A 15,993-nucleotide genomic window follows, 5' to 3' on the forward strand; every position below is an offset into this window, starting at 1 on the left:
TTCCGACACTGACCACTTTCTTAATCTAAAGTGTTCTGGAGTGAGAAGAAGGCAGGGTGTGAGAAAGATGTTTCTAAAAATACAGACACCTAGTACGTGAGGACACAGCTGTCAGATTGGGGGGGGGAAACTTTTCTTAGTTAAAAATACTTGAATTTCCTTTTCATTTTAGGTTTAAACTTCTTCAGCATTTGAAATCCAGAAATTGTAGAACTCGAATGCAAGTTTCATAATAAGCAGTTTATTTAAGGAGACGTTGTAATACCAAAAATCTAAACTTTACACTATGTCAGTGCTAAAACATGTTACAGATTTTAAAATAAGAATGGTCTTTGGGGACTAACCCATGTAGTTCACGTGTGCATTCACGATATACTAAGACCACATCAGCTAAGCATTCTTAATGGACAGGGATTTCTGTCTAGAGCACAAAACCTTTAAAGAGGCAAACTCTGTGATTCCCAAATAAGCGTTGCTTGGTTGAAAAAAAAGTGCTTAGGTTTGAAGATCAGTTTAGCCGGGACACTTTAAATAGCAAATGTCTCACAGACTTAATGTGGAACTCAGCAGGGCACACAATCTCGATAGCGTGTGACATCTTCCATATAAAACCCATTATTAAGATGTGAGTTGATAATTATAGGAACAAGAACTGGATAAACACCAAAGAGTTAAGGAGAACGGGTCTCCTCATGAATGAAGAGCAAAAACCAAAATGGCAATTATAGAAGAATAAAAAAAACATACATTTATCCGAACGATGGAACTGTGAGGTGTCTCAGACCACGAGTGCGCTCCATATAGGTAGTATAAATGTCACTAGATACAGGTTAAGTATTTGATCACTCTGAGACAAAAATTTTGTTCACAGTGTGAGCCTTTGTCAAGGAAGTTAGCATTAAATATCTAATCACCTACATTACACTTCAACGGGATGACAACTATTCTTCCTACATGTATTTATAGCACCTAATAGAAAGTTCTACTAAAATGAATAGGTGACTGATGAACAAGATGAGAAGGATGGATGATCAATCTAATCCCGTCTTATACAGCTGGAGTGCAGCATCACTTGGTAGCTGTGGATAATTGGTTCTGGTTTATCCACTAACACAGGGCAAACTGTTACTAAATTAGAGCAGCTGAAATGGAGATGCAAATTCCTGCCGTTCCACCATCTATGTAATGTCCTCAGCATCTCAAAACCTTATCTGCATATTGGGTTATGTTGGCGTTCTTTAATTCACAATATTGTTTTTCTCTAGCTTATTTCTCTAACTTTTGAAATTTACTCTTGGTGTTCAGGAGTGTTTTCATGCTTGAGTATTCTACCAAATCTTGACAGGCAAGATTACTTTTCCAAGTCTAATCCATAGCTACTGGACTAATCAGAAACATAGTCTTGAATGAAAATATACCAGCGTGCTTCGTTTCTAGCATCAACAAGAAAAGTAAATCTATATGCACACTGCATAATCATTCCATATGTGTATAAAATTAAGAATATATATTAATGTACAATAACAAAAAACAACATACCTGCAAAAGAAAATCATACAAATTGCTAGTCATAGGAAATAACATTTGTTTTGCTGGCCGCAGCTGGGCTCTTTAGAATCTACAATCGCGTTGCAAAAACGCAGGCTTATGCTGTGCGTAGACATGTTGTTCGTTGAATTATTTTAATTTGAAACATGAGAGGGTTTCTGTTCCCAGCTTCACTCTATTGTGCACAGTGTCTGGGAAGATGAATAATTACACTCCTGGTAATTTCAGTGCTATATTATATATGTACCTGGGAACTTTGGGTCACGGGAGCAGTGCTGCAATAGGCCCCGCACCTGCTCACTTTCCCTCCAAACACAGTATTTTCCTACGTGCGGGCCTAGCACCCAACGCAATGTCAGCCACATCCCAAAGAAAGGGGCTCCCAGTAGCTGGAGCCTGGATGTTTAGTGTTCTATGGAGACCACTTCTCACCAGACTTTTCGGGACAGTAGATGGCTGATGGCACTGCTGGCCATCTTCTGCTTGTAAACTATAGTAAGCAAGATGAACCTTTAATCTGCTGCACTAACTTTCCTTGGCCGACCACTGTGTCTATGGTCCTAAACATTGCCCGTTTCTTTGTGCTTCTTCAAAAAAGCTTAGGTACAATACCTGGAAATGCCCTGTCTCTCTGTCCAGCAGAGACCTTGCTGATGCAGTATAACCACCTAGTGTCCTGTGGCGTTGTCACACTTGTCATGGTCTATGACTTTTGACATTAAACTGTCTTAAGCAGCCTCACCTTGTTAGTGAGCTTGGCTGTTCCTCACCCAGTTTTATTCCTCATACACAGCTGTGTTTCAGTTAATGATTTGGTTTCAACCTACATATTAAATTGATGAGCATTAGCACTTGTTTGGTATAATTGTTTAATCGTAGCCCTAATTATACGTCTATAAAATCCCTCACTTTGTGCAAGTGGGGTGCTAGAAGATTTTTTTTAAAGCAAAATATTCAATTACTTTACAGCATTTTTGATACCTACCTAAGACCACATTTGAACACTTATGTTGGGGGTTTGGTAATAGGCGGAGGAGGGATTGGTGCTGAAAGTGGATGGGGCCAGCCATCACAGGGTGGAAAGGGAAAAGGGCTACATAGAGAGCTGACTAGGAGAAAATCATGTGGGAAGGTCTTTTCAGACAGCAATGAGGCTAATGTTTTAATGGATTTTCTCGAACAGAAATCGGTTTAATCTGACCTTGTATATAAAATCTGTTACATTCTTTTAATGCAGAAACACTTTTGTAAATCTTCCATGTGTCCTAGTATATAAAGAACATATGTACGTATAAAAAATCTGGTGCAAAGTTTAAATGAATCTGCATGTACTCTACAGATTACTGAGAGTTTATTTTCTTTGAATTATGAAGGTACGCCCCCAGTGTGCATTTGTTCTAGATGAGTTTGTTGACCCTGTATAATGCATAGTTAAATCAAAAAGTTTTCTTTAAAAACATCTAACTCACTGAACGCTCCTCTTGCTGGAGCAACCCTCTCTATAAAGACACCTTAATAACCCTTTTGTCACCAATATGATGCTTTCGACAAGGAGAAGAAAAAAAAATTTCTGAGTGGAAAACTAGCCTGGAAGAATAAAAGTTCTTTCATAACAGAGGAGTATATTCTTTTTTACTTTTTTTAACTGTCCAGTTAAAGACACTGCATAAAATCTGAAACAAGATCAGCAAATATTAAGTTATATCACAAAAAGCACACATTACAAGATAAATGAGAAAATCAGTGTGAACGCGGCATTCATTTTCATATTGCACTTGTGTCTATAATGAAATAAGCTTTGTCTCAATTGAACTGCATCTTTTTTTCTTTGCTGTGTTCAATATTTATTGTCTAATCACATTCCCCATATTGCAAGTTAATGGTGTCACTTTATCCCAAGGTTGGAGGGGCAGACCCTCTACGGATGCTTTCTCACTATGAGAAGCTGCAATCAGGCGGCGGGGCTCTTGTCACAGCCTTTACAAAAGGATTTCCACTCAAGTGGCTCATCTTTAATCATTATAAAAGCACAGAGGTTTAATCCATTTTTGATGTAAGCGCTAATAGCTTTGTGTCCTTGAAGTTCAAAGTGGTCTTCGTGCATGTCGCTAATTAGCCAAGCAAAGCAGCCATCCAGCTCCCTCTCGTGTTTCTAATTAGATCCTCAGCAACAAACAAATGTCTAAACTCGCGGAGGCTCTTCTGTGTAGCATTCTAAAATCTACTGTATTTGACTGGTACAGCCACTGATTGAGGTCCACTTAACACCCAGGGAAGTACATACATATATAACTTAAAGTGCTCTGCCAAAGTTAAACACATCATTATATAAAAATGTGAAAAACCGGGCTTTTCCCTAGTTTCTATGTGTCCTATACAGTGTTTCTATGGAAATCCCCCTGACTAGCTGCCTTCAATCATTTCCTATGTGCCCTATCATTTTTGGACTGTAGAGACTCTAAGTTAGACTGATATTCGCAGAAACTCCAGAGGTTTGGATTAGGCCAGATAAATGTAAAATGCACAAAGTACAAAGTAAGAACACAGCTATGCATCTCTCAAAGGGAAGTGTGAAGAGTCGTCATGCACTTGCTACATGAAACTTTGGGGGGAGACCTCCTTCTGAAGCAAAGTTGCTGTGTTTCAGAGAATGTAAGTGTTCTCTATAATGCCTGCTGCATGGCAGAGCTTTGACAGGGTAAATATTAAATCAAGAGACTGGCGGAAGTGACTGTTTGCCACAGAGTAATAAAACTGGAGATATTCTGCCAGGGGGTAGACACATTTGCATTCATTGTTTACTATGTAGCCTGGACAGATCTTTTATTAATATTAATGAATAGCCAGGAACAAAGGGCTCCTTTATTTTTAGCCAACTCTAATTGTGTAATAATTACTCATCTACAAAACAAATGAGCCAATCTCGGGAGCCATGGAAACCAAAGCTAAGGGCTCTCACAGTAATACATTAACTAGCTATCATTTCTGTTAATTTCAGGCTGGAGCCTTTTCATGCAGAGATTGAAAGCGAGGAAGGAAAACAATGCAGGCCTTTCATATACCCAATGAGATTATGAGTATGTTTTGTCATAGCAGTGCACCCAACGGACCTATAATATTCTCCTTAAAGACTAATGGAATGTTATTTGTCCAGATCAATTAAAGATAAAAATTGGGGAACACTTGGTTAATTAAAAGATTGAGAGCCATGTTTAGAGACTACACGGCCAAGGAGCATAATGTACAGAATGACAGTTCTGTTGCATCTAAAGTATGGCTTTAGTCAGCTCAGTATTAAATAACGCATTTTATGTGGGATCCTCAGAACAAACCTAGATGGTTTATACAAGAAGTGTGAAAGTGAGGTCATGTGGCATGTGTATGTGATGAGCCAGTGTGTGTCCTCGAGCCCAATGTCTTATTTGGCCCAGCTTGCCAAAAGTGAAGGCATGCAAGCTGGCTCAAACGCCTCCTCCACTTTATTATTTTGGTCCTCACACTCATCCTTTCAAACTTTACTTGTTGGGTCTGGTTCGGCTCACATAGTGCTCCACCCCACCACCATCGCACCCACACCTGATGTGTAATATAGCAAATGACAGCCATAAGGAAGACTTTCTTGACTAGAACTTTATATTTAGATTATTTTTTAGCGAGTACAAAGTACACAGACCAGGGAGGGTGTCCTTGGTGTCCAATGTCATTTAACAGTGGCACACAAACAAAAAATGGCCAGCTGTGCTTATTACTCATATTGCTATATCTGTTTAAACTAATTAAAAAGGAAGAAACCAGTGGGGCAACAATAAACAACATTTAAACAGAATACTAATTGTAGCTGGATAACCAGTTCCGTGTCCTGGGAATCCCTGCCATCTCTGTCAATTATAGTAAAGTAACAATTTATAGAATATTTCCTGATTGCCTACTGACATCTTTTAGTCATACAGTTTTAGAAAATATTACATAGTTTAAAGAGGAGGGCTTCACATCTTTTGTCTCTGTTTCATTATTTCACAATTATCTATAACATCTTATTCTAGAATGCTGCAGAATCTGTTCAGCACTGCATAAATAAAAGTTAATGATACAATTGGAATATGATAAAAGTAAAAAAAAAGTCCCAAATTTGTAGCAAAGCTGAAAGCAAAATCCATAACCATTGCCTGGATATTGAATCTTAAAGTAACATCGTTGAACACACCTCTTTGAGAATCACCATAAAGACAGATAACTATCTGCTTACAAATGAGTGTAAAGCCCTTGTAATAAGCCTGTTCCCATAATAAGTACGTCTCTATCCTACAACAGCTGGGGACAGTGAAATTTTCTTCTCTCACTGCTTGGCACCACAGTTTATTGAAGCCCACCCTGTCCTTAATCCTCATATCAGGTTCTGACACCAATTACATTCCAGATGCTTTAACAAGGGCACTGCATAGCTCCCATTGCTAAATTATTGATTGAGCAGATATATTTTATCCAGTCGACAGCTCAAGCAAATGCTGTGAAAAGCACCTAAAACTGAGGTCAGTGCAGGAGGTGATCAGAGATTCAGCAATACTACTGAATGTTTTATGATGTTTGAGTCAGATTAAATCCCTGGAGGATTTGAAGAATACTTCCTATCTAAACAGTGTCCATGCATGAAGCAAACTGGAGAGAGCCCTACCATGCCAGGCCAGCTTCCAGTAACCCTTCCTTTCTTTGAGCAGTTGCCTTCAAACAAAGTAGCTCTCGACTTTGTAGAGGAGGCAAAATGTTAAAGCAAAATGAACTCTGAATGGGATTGAAAAGGAGTCAGCCGCTTCCAAGCTTTCAGTTGTGTGCAACCTGAGCATTTAATAAGAGCAAGTACCATTAAAATAAGAGCCTGTCTTTTAACACACTGTTTAAACACCACCACATTTTAAAGAAATGTTTTCGCTCCCCAGAACCACCTTCACCCATGGTCTGTACCATGGGACCCACTCTCAAACAATGCTCTCAATGTGTCTGGCTAAGTGTGTCTCACCCCAGTGTACATGGACATCCCTCTCTGCTGTGGTCAAAGGGACAATAAATTCCTCCTACTCACAGGGACAAGAACACATAGGCAATTTCCTATATATAAAAAAAATAATTATCAATACACTGTACAAATACCAGTAATGAGTCCATCAGATGTGAATTTTGAAAGGAACTATTTATTTAACAAGGAAGTTACCTCTGTGAACGCATCAGCTTATTATATTGATCAATGTGTTTGATATGCATTTCCTGCTTCTGCTCCTTTTGCTACCAACCAAGCGTGAAGATCACAATGTTCCGAAATGCAAGTATACATAGAATGGACATTGCTTTTAGTGTTGAAACAGGCATTTGTTTCTGACATTTAACAATAGTTAGCTTCCTAGTGGATAGCTTTATAGCTGATCCCATCGTGAGTTTCATAAATTAACTCTTTGGGGGTTTTTTTTCCTATTTTTCCCTATATTCTTAGCTATGAATCCATTCATAGTACATTTGTATATTTTCTAATAGCTATATGTGTGTCATTACAATTAAATATACAGGTGAGCACTCATGTAAATTAGCCTGATATATGTGCTGGCCTCCTTAGGAAACCACTCATAAGGTAAGCTTAAAAATATTTCAATTGCTTTGAATAGTCAAATTAATGTGCTGTGAAGTCATCTCTAACAGATACATCACTAGTAGGAGATGATATGATGATATAAAAACCATATTGCTTCTTTAACCAGGAACACATTAAACAAAAGCATTGCATAGTGATACAAGTCACCCTAGAACTACTAATTCGCTACTCCTTACCCTTCTTTGGTAAGCAAAGGAGGGTTTAAATACCATTTCATACATAAATCATACCAAGGCAAGCAATGAAAAGAATGACTTGGTCAGTTGGTTATTGATATCAGATTATACATATGTGCATTATCTATAAAAAGTGACTCTGGTTTAATTTTAATGCAAGATTAGCACCATGGAAACCAGTAAAATGGTTCAAACAGGAGGCTAATTTCACTGTTTCTGAACCAGAATCTCTTTTCAGAGAGTCCTACAGAGTATTCTTGTAGGACTCAAACTGAAGATATGGCGATACTAAAGTACTAAAAGAAAATAACTGCTCATCCGGTGCAATAGTCTTACTAATGGCACACAGAAAACCCATGCCTCACTACACAGCTTGTAATAAAGCAATAACAGTCACAAGCATGAAGTGGTTGATCTGCAGAGAAACAAAGCTTTAAGCCACAATATTCAGGTTAACAGCTATAAGAAATCCCTTACTGTTCTACTGTACTATTCAACCGCTTAATTTAAAGGGTGAGTCTATTCACTAAAGGGAGAGTTGTCGGGTGAGCTGTGGTTTTAACTTCTTGACTTTACTACATATGTGATGTCAAGGAGTTCTGTGAAGAAAAAGCCTGGCTAGACCTGTATAACTTATAATGCATAATTAAATCAGTCTTCTTACTCACGTATTTATGCATTATATAAGGCAAGCACAGTATTTCCTGCTGGAGGAGTAAGCAACCCAGTGCTGGCCATTCATAATGAATAGTATTGTGAGCGTGTCGAAACACTCTTGATAACTTTCCATTTAGTGAATACACCCCATTTCGTCATCCCCAACATGCACTGTACCAACGACAGCGAGTCGCAGCGATCACTGGGGTCAGTTTCTTTGTTGGGGTATTAGCTACGCACACAGGAAGAGCCAATCATCTGCGCCCCTTCTTAACGCAAGGCTGGCTCATACACAAACAGCACAAGTATTTTACTTCATCAAGGAGTCATTTTATCAGATCCTTTAACAAAAAGGACAAGGCTACTGATCAATTTACTTTTAATTTGAAAATAAGAGACTACGTGCCATCTCTTTTGTTTACCTTATACATTGTTTCATATAATTAATGCGATGCAGAACTTATCTGTCAGCTGTCCCTGTGCTGCTGTCTGTGTTACTGTGTGTCACATACTTTTAACTCTAAACGAGTATGAGGAAAACACTCTTCCACGGGTATCTATCTTCATTGGCTCGCTCTGTGATGGAAAACACTATGTGGTAGCATTCGGTGTTCATTAAAATGATGGCTGTAGAGAGGCTGAAGCATACTGGAAATTTACTTTTTCTGCAATTCCAATTTGTGGTGGGGTTTTTTTCCCCACTTACCACACAATTAAGCCCTTGGGTTCCAGAGGTGAAAACAAAATATGGCGCTAACATGCAGCTTCTGGAACCCAAAGGGTGTAGCAACAGTGTGAATGATCAGTAAACCGTAATATTTAAATGTCGTTCAGCTAAATTGTATTCACAAAATGAATTCGTCATAGGGGTAGGACAGAGTTCAAAGAAGTTTCCTTTCTGCACTTGTTAGTTTGTGGCAAATATGACACTTGGTCGACAATATAACCCAAACCATGGCATGCCCTTGCTTTATAAAACGAGCCAAGTCAACAACGAAGAGTTAGCAGGGCTCAGAGTTCACCTCCGCCACAGAATCACAGCTATTGGCAAATTGATGAATACACTGCAATTATGTTTCATTTGTCCTGTTAAACTGGTGACAAATGGACTCCACGAAATGAACCATTGCACCGCTGCTCGATATTCGTGACAACATTATATCAAGTCGTTGATTAAAAAAAAACCACGAATAACAACATTTTCTATGTCTGACAAAAGTCCACTTACTATAGTGCATGCACCAAGTGCGGTCCCAAACAGTCTACGCACAAGCAGGGGATGTGCGATGCTATGCAGGGAAGGGGAGAGTGCTGCTTCTAACGTCTGTAACTACTCATATCACTAAAGGCAAAACTCAATTACACACCAAACGACAAACGTGAACGGACAGTAAGGAGGAACGAAAACTTATGCTGCTTAACGAACTGACAGGGACAGCATCGTAGGACCTCTTTTTGTTTGTCTGAACGAGAAAAAAACATGCAACCAGCTGGTACTAACATGAAGCTGGAGATGGAGAGAGGGTTAATAGGTGTGCACGAACCTTCCTGCTGAGAGCGCTCAGGAGAGAGTTTGAGAGGAGGTGTGCGGGTCCGAGTGTAAGAGAGGCTGGAAACAATGCCTCAGAGACACTCTCTCTCACAGCAGCCTCAAACAAGCAAGAGAAAAACAACAGAGACGTAACTGCTCACAATCAAGCTTAGGAAGCTCATCGTTACTTGGCTATGCAGGCCAGCAAGTAGAAAGGGCAGCATGTGGGGTCTGCAAATGCATGGCGTGTATACATATTTTTTTTCACTTATTTAAACATTTTTAAGGTGGTAGGTGTAATAGAAAAGTGAAAAATAGCATGAAGCTATAGGGAATATTTTTAAATTGCCACAAAATATTTAAAGGAGAACAGGCCTTCGATTATGGCATTTGAAACAGCAAGGGCACTTTTAAAGTGAAGAGTGTCTGCTGTCTTGTATGGTTTTCCTGCAAATGTTGTCTAATGTTGCCACAAAGTGAGGCAGTTTTTTTTTGTATAGCATAATTGTTTGCTCCGTCCAGTCTTAAAAAGCTACACATTACAGGAAGACTTAGGTTAATTCAAAGTGCTCACTAATACCCCATTGCTCTTTGTACCTGCGAAACCCCAAGGGCTGGCGTTAAAACAAATGTTACAGTAAACCTTTATTAAGCACAATATTTATTTAAAAAAAATAAAAAAATACATTTCAAGGACAGATAAAATATAGCGAATAAAAATGAAAAAAATGAATAGTGAAAAAATAAATCCATAAGCATAACATTAGAAGACCAGCAATGAAATTCTTTGTAAGGTTCCCACTCCTACGGCTCAGCCAAAAAAATAATGTACAACAATGTTATCCAATAAACATCACAGAAGATGAGGTAGTATTGCATATATCTGTGGAAAACTGAAATGAGAATCCTTTGCAGCCTCCAAGCAGTGCTAGTTTGCATGGAACGGAGTTTGGGGGGTTAAATTGGACACCTATACACCTTTCAGCAATAGCAGTTATGGGTGATGGTATATACCAATGTCCTGTATGTATCACAGAAAACAGCAGAGTACCTAAATAGGTGCCTATGTGTGTGTATGTATTTCAATTTGCCTCATGACCTTGCCCTATGGTATATTAATACCCTTTAAAGCCATAGAACAATAATTGTTACAGATGTGAACTACAGCTCATTGGCATATGTTCAACTAGGTTATGTGTGTAATGCATGGTCAATACAGGGCTTGTTCAGTACAGTGGTTGTATATGTCTCTTACACTAGAAGACACAAAAATTACTGAGGTTTTGACATTATTTTAAAATTAGTGTCATATTAGCAGAGTTTGTATGGATGACAGAGAACAGCTCACAGCAAAACAAGATAATCGCATTAGTTAAATAACTTTGCAAGGCGAGGGAAAGCCAAAAAAACAGAATTTGTCTTGATTACTGAAAAATGGTAAAATATTGGCATAGATTCAAATGTAAAATATGTATTGATGTCTTCATTACCCAGAAAGGCTTTACAAGGCAGGTAGACAGTGCTGATCACTAGCAGTATAAGCAGCTGTGGCAGCTGTACAGATAATAGGGGCATCATTAAAAACTCTGCTTTGACTTGTCCAATACTGGCTTATCAAAGGGAAAATTAAGCATGTATCCCTTTACATACTCAGAGACATCCAAAAATGATTCTTTTCTTTTAGTCTCTTTGGTTCTCATATGATGGAGAGATTCATAACACAGTAAACGGTATAATACTTCACAATGGGTTGCATTTCAAAAGAGAAGTCATTTTTATTGCCTACCAAGTGTAAGGGCTGAGACAAAGGATAAACATATAATGCATCCACTGATCTGTGTTACACAGGTTTGGGCTATGTGTGGTCCTTGAGACTGTGGTTAAATGACAACTCCTATGATGCACTGCAGGCAAGGAGGTTTTATTGAGCAGCTGTGGTTTAACAGAATCTTGCGGACACGTATGTTGGCCAATGCTGGCTTAAAACATCTGAAAGGCTGGAAAATGCAACAGCTACATAGAATATCCCCAGCTAAATAACGTGCCACTTTTATAATACACAGTCCCCCAAACCACTTCACAATCCCTCCTACCTGATCCTCTTGCTGCTGCCACCGCTGCTGCCGCTACTGGTCCATAGGCTGCTGCTGCAGGAAAACCTAGCCAGGGAGAGAAGCAGAAAGACCTTTGAACAACATTAGTTTGGTTAAAAAACCCTTCTATTTTTTCAGATAAACACATTTCTGATAAGCTGTGCCCACAGCAAAACAGGGTGCTGTTTATTTTATTGAGACTATTTGATGCAAACCAGTAATGTTTAGCCATTTGCAACTCCATCTGGGGTTTATAGTAACTGTATAATTAATCTATGCTAGGCACCAACTGGAGACTGTACATCAGCAAACTGACTGCATATATAGCGGCCTTCTCAGAAAGAAAAAGGCGTCACAAGAAACGATTTGCAAAAGAGGCGTAAAAACTCCTCTGTTTCAATCAGGGCTTAATTTACTTTCCTGACAACCTCTGCATGAAAGCGCATGGCATACAGAGAATATGGGTAGGGCATAAACAAAAAGGATAAAGAGTCAATATTTAAGAGAAAAAGAGTGTAGGGCTTCTATATGGGTCAACAGGATCACCATCACTTCCCGTGACTCCCTAAAGCTAATGACACTACTCCCACGTATGTTTCGCCTTATGGAGAACCAGAGCCTGGCTATAACTAGCCACTTTGTAGTGATCAACCTAGATTAGCAATGGGGCCAAAATGCATCACGGGAAATATGCACACAAAAACATAAGCCTGGGTACAAGAACATCTGAGGAAATGGCTCTGAATAACTACAATATAAATACAAATTTTTAGATACGTTTTAATGCTGGTGGAAATGTGTTACATGTTATTTGAGGATTTGCAGGTAAAGGGCATGCTTGCAGATTTAAAGGATATTTTATTTAAAAAAAAAACAAAAAACTGCCAAAACAGTAGCAATATCTGGGGATGTTCCACATACTGAATAATGGAAGGCAGCTGCAGAGAAAGCCATGCCTTGAACACTAATCTAGGTGTATGGAGCTTGGATAAAATAAACCGAGCCTGGCTCAAATTTTCATTCTGTTCTTTGTTACAAGAAAAGAATGCAGAAAAAAAACACAAAACATACATACAAAACAAAATCCAAAATTGTACTAAACAGTGCCATACATATTGTTTCCTTTATAGAAGCACCAGGACAAAGAAGGAATTAAGTGTGCACAAAAACAGCCTTCATATGAATTTCCTTTTTTGCACATTCTTGGTCTACATCTCATCTACATCCCATAAAAGGTCTATACTATCAGCTTGGTTATTGAATAGATAGCTTGGCCTTGCATTTGGGACAATATGAGACAAGCCAAGAAGTTCAAACATTTACTATAGATAGAAGCGGTGGGTTATCTATGAAGAACGGAATTTTACAGTGGATTGTTCCCTATGGGAAATCTAGACATTTATCTTCAATATGCATGCAAGTGACACACAGACAGACTAACAGTGAATAACTAAAAATTAAACAAAAATAAAACTATATAACTAATTCTAGCTGTACTATTGGAACAAAAAATCACAACAACTAATCTACAGTCTCTAAACTACTAGAAATCAATTAAAGACATACTTGCATTTAAATATGGTAAAAGTGCTGTTAACAGAGAAAAAAAATATCTATGTCAATAAAAACAAAAAATGGCAAGCTGCATGAAAGAAGTAGCAGTTATTAAATGTTAAACGTTAAATGTTTATGTACAGAATTCCTAGTTCAACACCAATATCATATTAATTCCACTTAATAACAAAACACTGGTATTAAACAGATGGACTCGGGTTTCACAAGGAACGAACTAAGGGTTCTACAGCCCCAAAAAAATTCAAAAATGTGTATGGAACCAGCTGAAAATGTGTTTATAAAGTATGTTTATAAAACACATTCTCCGTAAAGACCTACCCCCTAACCAGTCCCCCTTTTGCAAAGGTTTTCCATCTTTGGCCCTTTATGGGGTATTAATTAGTGGTGGTAAGCAAGGAGGAAGCAGATGGCAGGCCTGCTAAGGAGTAAAGAAAGTTCTTCATGCATTATAAGACCAACTCATCCCTGAAACAGTTCCTAAAACGTACTACTTAAAATTGTTTTACTTACATCCCAGAGCCAAAATTGGTACAATCAGTAGGAAAAAAAAACACATACTGGTATTATAGTGATAGCTGTGAAGCACTATGGCTGATTATATAGCTATTTATTACATTAACATACCAAACTCAATATGTTTTTAATACTATCTAGCTCTCTTTTTTAGGCATATTATACCATATTACAGGTATAATATGCCTGCGGAAGAGACCTATAGATAGGCTGAAAAGGTTGCACTCTATTATACTTCAGTTAGCCAACAAAGGCTTCATTCTTACCAATTTATTCATTGGATTAGTATTCAGGTTGAAATACAAGCTTAAAAGTACAAGATAGCGTAGTGACAAATCCAGGGGAAATTCAGAGCATATTTCAACTGTGGATATGTTCATTCCTATGATTAATAGTCCAATTTAACTCTGATTGTATAGGTGTCAAACAAGAGGAGGAACGAGAGGATTAGAGATAAGAAAAAGAGAAAACAAAAAAAAGGAGGAAAAAGAAAAAAGACAATAAAAAAGAAAAAAAAAAAAAAAAAGACAAATCCACACAGATCAGGCTGAACATTATGAGGGTGACGTTTACAAAAGGATTAAACCCGCAGCCCCCTTTTGTGTGTCTGGTCATCCTCAGCTTAGATGTTCAAAAGCAGGCGGTAGGATGAGTCAGACTGACTTGAACGCAGTTCCACTCCCTACTGGTAGCAAGGGAGTAACTGGAATTAATGAGCTATGTTAATGCAGCAAATAACCATCTGTTGTATTTAAAGAGTTTATACTCAAAGATTTAATGAGGGACAAACATAAAAGGATTCATTTTGGATCGCATCTCCCCACCGTATTATGGTTATGAACTCGCTAAGCTTTCCCTAGTCTGTAACAATGGGCAGAACAGCATATTACTTTATGAAAAAGAACATTTGTCATCGTGTATTGAAGAAAGAGGCGCTGGAAGAACTGGAATTCATTCACTTGCGACTGCAAATTGTTGTCAGAATTTTGTAGCTCAGTTTTGAAGCAACAGATCTGCCTAAATGTATTTTGACGGGATCATTCTTTTCATTTGAAGGGGGAGCTCCCACCATTTTTTATTAGTAAAAATTAAAAACATTTTTTTCAAAAACATTGTAATGTTTTCTCTCTTAAAACATTTTGCATAACATACATACCTGGGAACGCTCCTGGTTTCACCCAGAGACTCCGGGCTTCTGACTGTTTCTCCGGGTGAAGGAGGAAGTACTCCTGATCACCGCTGACAATGATTTGCAAGCAAGGCCGGGCTGGCCTACCGGGAAAGCCGCCCCCGCTGTGGCCAGCCATCCAGTTATAGGTATGGCCGCGCAAAGAGATTTGAGCCGACTAAGACACAGACCTCCTATTAAAACTCCCACTGCCAATCTGCGCCACACCACATATGACAGACTGCAGATTTAGAGACAGACACCAGGCTCAGAGCAGAGAACGGGGAGGTGAGGGGAGAAATAGATTTGCATGAATATGAATGGGGTCATGCTAAGGGAAGGGTATGAAGATGATGCGGAAATAATGCTTGGTGGGTATGGACACGATGAAAGGTTTTGTGGGGGATATGATGATAGAGGGGAGTAACCATGGTGCAAAACAGGGTAATAAGGGTAAGGGATGGAAATGATGGTGAAAGGAATATGGTGATTATAATGGGTGGGTACGAATATAGTGGTTGGGGATAATGATTGTGAGGGGGATTGGAATGAACCATATGGGTGGGTATGATGATGGACTGGGACAGCGCTACACTTACACATACATACACACACATAGCCACTCTAACACTATACCTTTCATATAGCGATCAATATTGTTGAACATTTTATTACATACATGAAGTATGCGGCAATGACAGACATTTATTTTGCGGGGGCCTCAGGGTAAGCCATTCCTTAAAGTTCCCAGGTATAAAATATGTTTTTAGACAGCTGCATATTAGCCATTTCTATGCGTTGGTTTATTATTACTGTTATCTTTTATTTATATAGAGCCAACAATGTATGTATTAAGATAAGATAAAAACAGGATTTTGCCAATGCTAACCTACATTACTGTACACAGCACTGGATTTTATGCTCAATGAGAAAATGTTTTTAAATAAATCCCAGAGTATTTTGGCATGGGGGTGGGGAGCTCTGCAGAGTGGTATGACGTCATTGCTTTTTGCTTGATGTGGATCCACAGGATGGTGTGCAAATGTGACAGACCCATAATCCCCTCAGACTCTGCCCCTACAGGAGAAGGCAAT

General features: G+C 38.6%; 1 protein-coding gene across 6 annotated transcripts in view; it reads right to left on the minus strand.

Moving 5' to 3' along the window:
* LOC149300883 (RNA-binding protein Musashi homolog 2-like) overlaps window positions 1-15,993 on the minus strand; it is a 284,563-nt gene that overhangs the window by 13,280 nt on the left and 255,290 nt on the right. For 3 of the 6 annotated variants that reach the window (XM_089484527.1, XM_089484526.1, XM_089484524.1), the window contains one exon: window positions 11,644-11,709. In XM_089484527.1, coding sequence (XP_089340653.1) covers window positions 11,644-11,709 — 66 coding nt within the window. Of the gene's footprint in view, window positions 1-2,160; window positions 2,172-4,453; window positions 4,471-6,572; window positions 6,587-11,626; window positions 11,710-13,209; window positions 13,234-15,993 lie in introns of all 6 variants that reach the window. The other 3 variants (XM_089484522.1, XM_089484523.1, XM_089484529.1) reach the window with 3 other exon arrangements.

Source organism: Sceloporus occidentalis, unplaced genomic scaffold, assembly GCF_023333645.1.
Source record: "Sceloporus occidentalis isolate IW3139 unplaced genomic scaffold, rSceOcc1.0.p SCAF_22, whole genome shotgun sequence".
Classification (NCBI taxonomy): domain Eukaryota; kingdom Metazoa; phylum Chordata; class Lepidosauria; order Squamata; family Phrynosomatidae; genus Sceloporus; species Sceloporus occidentalis.